At 35.2% G+C, this 8,647-nt stretch overlaps 1 protein-coding gene across 1 annotated transcript in view; it reads left to right on the top strand.

The window, feature by feature from the left end:
- The first annotated feature begins 517 nt into the window (after window positions 1-517).
- LOC139117988 (protein ERGIC-53-like) overlaps window positions 518-8,647 on the top strand; it is a 28,687-nt gene continuing 20,557 nt past the window's right edge. Inside the window, exons 1-2 of the mRNA XM_070681251.1 lie at window positions 518-971; window positions 1,123-1,179. Of these exons, the coding sequence (XP_070537352.1) occupies window positions 800-971; window positions 1,123-1,179 (229 nt within the window). The 5' untranslated portion in view covers window positions 518-799. The remainder of the gene's footprint in view (window positions 972-1,122; window positions 1,180-8,647) is intronic.

Below are 8,647 nucleotides of genomic sequence, written 5' to 3'. Positions count from 1 at the left end.
CCGCACCCCCAATAAGAAACACCTTAGTACATTCAAATATTTCCTTTTGTTCAAAAGGAACTTCACTCCGAGATCTACGTTTTGCCCATAAAAACAAAGGAAGGAAATTTGTTTTTATGTATTTTTCCACGAAGCATTTTTAAAATGATGATTCAAGAAAAAAGTGACTTCGATTTGATCGATTTTGTTCGATAAAATATAGATCTTAGTACATTTCATAAAAACAAGGGAACACCGCAACACATGAATGAATGAATGAACAGGGGACACGCCCACATGTAGTAACTTCCGTATTATCTGACCTACACGAGTTCATCCGGAGCGATTGTCTATCTGATTGTCAGAGCGTGTTAACCTTTTTATTGCAGTCGACAGGGCGATCAATCAGCCATTGTTCAACCGTAATCTTTGCCCTTGCGAAATTGAGTTTATCATTTTGTATTAAGGGTGTCAACAAGTTCAGTGTATAAATAATAAACAGCATTAGCCAATCAGAAATCGCCAAGTTGGCATCTTGGTCTCTCTTGCAGGGTTTGGCAATTCGCTTCTCCAGTGTTCATTTACCTCATACCTTCCGAGGTAAATAGTACCCATAGCTTTCATCCAGCTTTTATAAACTGTTCGCGCTGAAGCATTTATTTTGCCTAAAAAGTATCATTTAAATGCTTTTTTAAATATTTTCACCCGTTTAAAATAGACACAGCGTATTTTCATTGGCGTCGACAGCGACAATAACAAAAGTCGTCCGCTACGTGGTACAGTGTCGAATGAGGTAAAGCTGTCTGAGGCGAAATCCAAAATGGCGTCGCCGGTGGTGAGGAGTGTGTCTGCATCTCTTCTGCTTCTTTCGCTTGTACTCATCAGCACTGAGGCTGACATGCCAACTAGGCGGTTTGAGTACAAGTTCAGCTTCAAGGGACCTCATATGATTCAAAAGGATAGTTCAGTACCTTTCTGGGAATACGGAGGCAGTAAGTATTGATAAATGACCGTAGTATTTACCATGTGTATCGTATAGCGGAACGTGGACTTCCTACTCTATCGATTATGATACTAGTTCATTGATTCATTCACATGTAACCCCACTGAATTGTACTGATTGTGTTTTCTTTGTATTTTTAGGTGCCCTTGCTAGTGACGACCAAGTTAGAATCACCCCCTCGCTGAGAAGCAAACGAGGTAGGTTAAAAATTTAACCTCAAAACTCTTTCTTTGCGATAATGAATTTTCTGGGATGAGGAACCATATGTTTCCCTTTATCACGCAGGAGATATTAACAAGATTCTGTTCAATTTAATCACGGATCAAAACATAACGTAATTGATTCGTTGATAGAGTCACATTTGCTTTCATTGAATCCCACGTAATTCTAGATGAACATTTTCCATACGTCACCTTACGCTCAGTTTCAGCGATTTGAAACATATGCTGTACATGACTACATTACGACAAACATTACACGTGTACTCCAATAACAAAAGCAACACCGTCATGAAATACGCTGGCTCCCGTAACAATCATAGATATGCAGAGAAGAAACAAGGAATACCAAGTAATTATAAAAAAAAGCCCATTTTGCCTCAGTTTCATGTGTAAGTGTAGAACTTCCTGACTGACTGTCTTTCATAGCAAACATATCCACCTGATAGAAAATTCTGATTTCTTACAATTGAAATTTGAATGATTCTATCTACGTAGGAATACATTTTAATATTACAATATGAGCATATAGGTCAATGCTGACGTCAAGGCTAAGGTGATACAAGGAATATGACATCCATTGAAAGACTGAATGTGAAGTGGCAGAAATTCCATCTGAAATATTATTTGATTTGATGTCATTGTCAAGATAAACATAATTTTAATACAATTCACATGCCATAAAAAATTCATCCTATAACAAATACTGGTACTCAATTATAAAATACTTCTATTTCGCCAGCCTTCAATGTCTCTGACGATATTTCCTGCAAAACTGATAAATAAATTATCTTTCAGTTTCATGCTGTGAAGTTACAATTGCTGGTCAAGAATACACAAATTTATGTTGTTCATATCATGATATGTGTGGTAAAACTTAAACGAATTACAGAGTGGATATGCGATATATGTCATGAGACAGGGTTGTGAATAATTAAATCATTTAACACATAGCATTTGATAAAAGGAGTGCAAATATTGAAATCATTTAACACTTTCTGCAATACCTTAATGATCTTACTAAACGTGGCATGTGTAATTGTTGTTGTGAATAAATTCACTTGCATTTAATGAAAGGGATATGTAATGGTCTACTTTGAAATTTTACAACACAGTTGGGAGTTTGTAGAATGTCGTTTAACATGCATGATCAAGAAGTATGGCAAGAATCAGGTTGTCCTGTGTTAGTTCATTTGCATACAGACTTGACATCACTTATTCAGCATCAGTGTTAATCTTGTGAGGATTAGGCATCATCTTAATCTGTCCAGCCCCGTTTCATCATATACAGGTCGTAATTCATCCCCCCCCTGAATTTCATGAATGGGTTCTAATCCGTACACCCCCATTTCATCATGTAATGATCCTAATACAGAATTGCCCATTTCATCATGTAATGGTCTAATCCATACACCCCCATTTCAATTTCATGAATGGGTTCTAATCCGTACACCCCCATTTCATCATGTAATGATCCTAATACAGAATTGCAAAATGTCTATTGTTTGTTAATAGGTGTTAATCAATTGACTTGTATCTTAGTCTTTTCCTTCACAAGAATTCTACTTTGTGTTTGTGAAGTTGATTTTTACAAATACAAATATCTGTTGATGGTTTTGTTCAAGAATTTCAAATCTTGCTACTATTGCTAAAATATCTGTCACAAAAAAATGAATTCATATTGGGTCTTATATAATATAATATGCCTTTTTTAGAATGGTAATTCATATTGTCTCAAAATGACACGTCTCATATAGAGTGTATGAATATCTAATCAAATTATGAGTGACCTGATGAAACTTAAGATTGTATAAGAATAAGTGATTTTGCCTTTATTTGCATCTCTAAATTTAAATTAAACAATTGCATTTTTTCATAGTGAACTGACCAGGTTCACACTCAGTCTTGAAAATGTTTGGTTCGGACCAAACCATGAAAGTTCAAGGACAGACAGTAGACAAGATGATTATTGAAGTTGAGTCAAAATTATAGTAATGCTTTAAATACCAAATAAACAAGAAATAAGTTACCATAAATTAAGTTATATATCGTGGTAATGAAACTGTGATTAACATTTTTTCTAGTGTGACCTCTATCGCTATGCAGTATTAATTGCTCAAAATCACAATCATTATTGATAGTATACAACTGTGCATAGATAATGTGGATGGTTGGAAGGCAGTGATATCTTTCTGATCAACATCTGATGAGGTCAGACCATATGGCGGTACTTGGCTTTATCCACTGCAGATCAAATATAGATAAGCAGAATGTTCTATCTTTCATGTCAGAAATAACTGTTGGCATTATGCGATTCATTCATTTCTGGTAAGGGGATTGACCATCAGGCCTTTTTGGGATGGGGAGGGGGATTTTTGGTAAGGGGATTGACCATCAGGCCTTTTTGGGATGGGGAGGGGGATTTTTGGTAAGGGGATTGACCATCAGGCCTTTTTGGGATGGAGAGGGGGGTTGTCACAATGAGGATGATCCAACGTTTGAAGTAATTTGTCCTTTTGAGTTGGCAGAGCATTCTGGCTTTTCTCAAACCCCCCCCCCCCCCCCCAATTTTTCAGTTTGTAAGTTATGTAAAAGCAATGGGGTTGCAAATTATTTACAAATTTGTTTACCTATTTTTTCTCTGCATGTTTTTTCTTCCATACTTTTTCTCTGCATATTTCATCCATTCTATCACCCTCCTCTTCTGATCTAATGCTTCCTCCCCTGGTTTTCACTAAAAAGTACTTTTCTGATATAGATATTCTGCATTTAGCAACTCTAGTGAGATTACAACACACTGCTCCCTGTAGTTACATAAATACACTGGTTTTATGCTATCAAATAAATTTAGGGAACATGAGGATCACAACATGCATGTATTGAGGACTCTTATCAGCTTTGTCAGAGCAGTAATGAGTGTGCCTTGAAAATTTTGTAATTTTTTTCTGAAATTCATCATGTGTTTTTGTGCGAAATTTACTTTCCTTACCTGTCTTATTGTTTTTGTCCAAATTATCCAATGATATATACATGTAAGGTGATTTGTAAGAATGTAATACTTGAAAGACCAAGCAATATTTAAGTTCTCTTTCAGCTGCTACTGGGTATTTTAAAATGGTGTGCTTTTATTCTAGAGCATCTGTGAAATACCTAGATTTTATAATAATGCCTTTTTGCCTCTTGGGTGATGATTTTTGTAAATTCTTCTAAATATAAACCAGATCTAGTCAGTGTACCTTGTGAGTGATTTGATCAAAGGAAGAATGATGAGCCAAGGAAACTCTCCAGGTGACAGGATATTGAATATTCTTGTTGCTAGGAAACAGCACATTCTCCATCGGTTGATTGAAATCCTCATCATTATCTGTTCATAATTGCTTTCAGTAATGAGGTGTTTTGAAAACTGATAAATTAAATTGAATGAGAAAGAGAGACAACATCTTTATTGTTGGGAAACCTGTTATGGAAAGGTAGTTTTTGTGCATTATATCATTAAGTGATGTTCTCTTTCATTGAATTTTATCATCCTTTGTGATTGTAATTTTAGACTACTGTCAAAATGGATTACTTGACGCCTCCTAGTGTCCTTCATCATGTACAAGTTGAAATCTGTGAAACAATGATGACCCCTATAACATAAGACAAACCTGACAATGTCAAGGTCACCCCTTGAACTATTTTTTCAGTCAAATACACCAAGCTTCCTGAGTCTCAGTAAAGCATATCACCATGATCACCACTGAATTCACTACAATGCTTTTGTCAAGGGTTATGTTGAATAAATGTACCTTGATTTCAACTAAGCTGAACTGGGTTCCTGTCGGTACATTTATGCAATCATGTTAGGGGACAATGGAAATAGTACTGGGATTTTCAAACCATTCACCTATCTTCCCAAATCTTGTAGTTTAATGCATTAATTTTTCAGCAAGTCCTGCCTAGTTTAATGAACACATAGGCAAGGTAATATCTCAAGACACTGAACAGACTGTAAATCATTGGACATGTGTGAGATTGCAGAAAATTCAGTATTTTCAGTAAAGCTACACAGATGCACCACTTTCATCAGAAGTAGATCATTGGAATAGTTTCATCAACATATAACTGAGGACACCATGAATGTGAAGTCTTTCCATGAATGAAATATCATACTCTGTTGTGTGTACTGATATAATTGTGTTATGTCAATAGGGATTCTTGTCTATTGTTGCCATTGACAACTTGAAGATGCTGAATTAGATGCTGTATTACAAAAACTGATAAAAATTGAGCCAAGAAGCAGCAATTTTGTCTCTTGAAATTATTTTCTCAGAGCTAGGTTCTTCAAGTGTTAGATGGTTTGATGACGGAAATTTATTGTGAATGAAAAAGACATGAAATACATCTGTGGTAATTCCCAGATGAACTATTTCTTCAATGACTGACGTTAGTCACAAGCCTTTATCCTGATTGGTACTACTACTTTGCTCTTACTTACAGGAAATTAATTTACACAAAAATATCTACATCCAATTGTTCGTTACCGCACTCAGGAAATGTTGAAATCACTGTCAGCTTTAATAATCTTCTTCTTTTTAATGCCAATGAAGCCCTCTACTTTTTAAAAAAAATTGCCATTTAGAGTATCTCTTGAAATTCTTGCAGAAAGTACCCTACCAGTTTCAAGATTTTTTTTGCCTGTGAATTTCAAAATGATTGTTTTTATCCATTTGAATCAAATCAAGGGCAATATTTAATAGCTAATGATTAATACATGATGTTGATGAAAATTACCACTAGTAATTGCAAAATTGTTGGTAAGTTTCTATCTACAAGTTTTATCTTTTAAAATTCTCTGTTCAGCTGAAACAATCATCTCCTTATATGAGTTTCCACATATGTATATCATCTTTTACTATAAGTTGAAAAAACAGCAATGTATGGTGACAGTGAACTTTGACCCATGGCTCTGTCAGTATCTGTCAGTCCTTCCTCTCTATATAATGTCTCATTTACATCTCTTTTTTGCCTGCTGACAATAAAATGTAATATATCTTATACAGAAATGCCCAGACCATTGCATTTTACTTGTAGAAATTTCCATGGCAACCAGCTCGTTATCTAGAGCAAGTTAAGGATGGGCAAACCTGATAATTTACAACACAGGTAGATACTGTGACCTAGGAATATGATATCTGAGTGTTCTGTTAAAGATCCTTGAAGATTTTTGAATGATGAAGGTGGTTGAATGTGCATCATGTAACAGATACAAATCCAATAATTCATATATGATGTGTGTAACATGTTGAATTGTGTTGCTTACAAGTTACATACATGTAGAGGTACCAACTTTGGCACAAACCATAATTGAAAAATGGTGACAAGTATTGAGTAGAAAATTGTTAATAGTATTTCTTTATCTGCAAGATAACTGTCGAAGTTAACATACCTGTAAAGCCTGCCACACACGAGAGAAATTAGCTGACCAAAATTTCATTCGAGGTCGTTTGCTCAGCTAGTTTACTCTCGTGTGTTGGTGATTTTGCATGAGTTTTTTCCTCGCGAGCCGTTGAGCAAAATATTCAACATGTTTAATATTTTTTGCCTTGTGAGGCAAACTCCTCGCCGTGTGCGCTGGAGAAAGTGATTTTCCTATGATCTTTCTGACCAAAGTGCATTTGGAGATCACATGTCAGTATGAAATGACTGCCCGCAGCGTGGCCATTGAGAACGCAGTCACTTGCAGTTCAATACACAGCAAATGCCGTCAAAATGCGTGACAGAAAAGATAGACTGGCCTATCTTTCTAATGCGAGAGGCAAAAATATCAAACATGTTGAATATTTTGCTCAATGGCTCACGAGGAAAATACTCATGAAAAATCACCCGCAGAGAGTAAACTAGCTGAGCAAACAGCCTTGAATGAAATTTTGTTCAGCTAATTTCTCTCGTGTGTGGCAGGCTTAAGCAGTGAATATGCACAGTAGTGTTAAAATATACTGTGGTTGGAAAGACTTGCCATCTATCTAGACTCATTTCAGATACATTTCATGCATGTCACACATGTGTTATGCTATCAAAAACACATAACATGTACCATTAAGTGTCTTGAAGTTGCAAATAATGAAGTGTTTTGTTTGAAGTGTGAAATAGAGAAAAGTAATTTATATCCACTCTGAGAGTGACTAGTGAGAAAGCAATGATGATAAAATGGTTGAAAAAATATACATTCTCTGTGTAACAGCTATAATTTCCTTGCTAGCTTGTACTGTGGTTATTCATGCTGCTGTTAGCTAATGAAATGTTATTCAGTCTTTTCAAGCGGTGCATTCTGTTTACATCAGCTTGTCTGTTGACAGGTACATGTACTATGTTACTAGGATCAGTAGTGAAAGGGGTCAAAACAGCCAATTTTGTCCCAAATTATTAAAATATTTTGTTTTTTGAGAAGGGATCAATATTTGGAACTAGGCTGGTGAAAGGGTTAAGAAGTGGAAAGAGCTTTTAATTTTAATCTAGTATAACTGTATTAGTCGTTCAAGTCTGGTGGCATTTATTTTTTATATCGCTTTTAAATTATATCACATCCACATCATTCAGACTTATAACTAAGGTGCATTAAAATGCATTTGTGGCAAATCTGAAAAATTCCACAGGTAGCATGGATTTTATAGCCATGGTTGAAAATGCCAATTTGTAGACCTGTATACTGTATTTGTATATCCATAGTAATGAACCCAGGGGAATTCAATCTACCCATTAGATACCTAGTTCAATTCAAAAGGTCAGATTGATATGTCCCATTGGAAATCTAAAACCTGCCTACTTGTATATTTGTAACATGTTGGAGTGATACTCTGTGAGTTTTCAATTTTCTAACAAAGGTTTTTCAGCAAAAAATCATTCGTTGAATATTGCTGAATTTTATACAGTATTCCCTCATTTTTAATCACAGGACTTCTTCTTGTCAACATGACTGTTATCATATGGAATCATATAATATAGAGAGGATGTCATTATCCATATACAGTGGATAGTCTTGGAAATTTAACCCTTTCATACCCTTTTCCTTGTGTAGAAAACTATGAGATCAGACCAGATCGTATTGGTGTTAAAAACAATAAATCGGGGGAAGTGCTATTTCAGTTTGATTGTGTGCATTACATGTACATTCCAGTGGAGTAAAGATATGTTATGAAATCAAGCAAATAATAATAAGTCCAATAACAAGGCTTTGTCTTTGTTTTATTGTGAAGTTAATAGGTGAACATGAAACCTATTTTTTCATGCCATTTTTAATGACAAAGTGTAAAAATTGTCATAAGCTGGCAGTATTGGTTGGACTTTTCTTGTATAAAAATTTGAAACAGTAGCGGTGTTAGCAAGGTTTCTTGTCCAAGTATGGAAGTGTAGGTATTTAATTCCCTGGTTATTTACTGCTTGACATTTTTCAGCTGTGTTTTTCCAA

The sequence above is a fragment of the Ptychodera flava genome, chromosome 18 (genome assembly GCF_041260155.1).
Source record: "Ptychodera flava strain L36383 chromosome 18, AS_Pfla_20210202, whole genome shotgun sequence".
Taxonomy (NCBI): Eukaryota; Metazoa; Hemichordata; class Enteropneusta; family Ptychoderidae; genus Ptychodera; species Ptychodera flava.
This window is presented reverse-complemented; position numbering and strand designations above follow the sequence as displayed.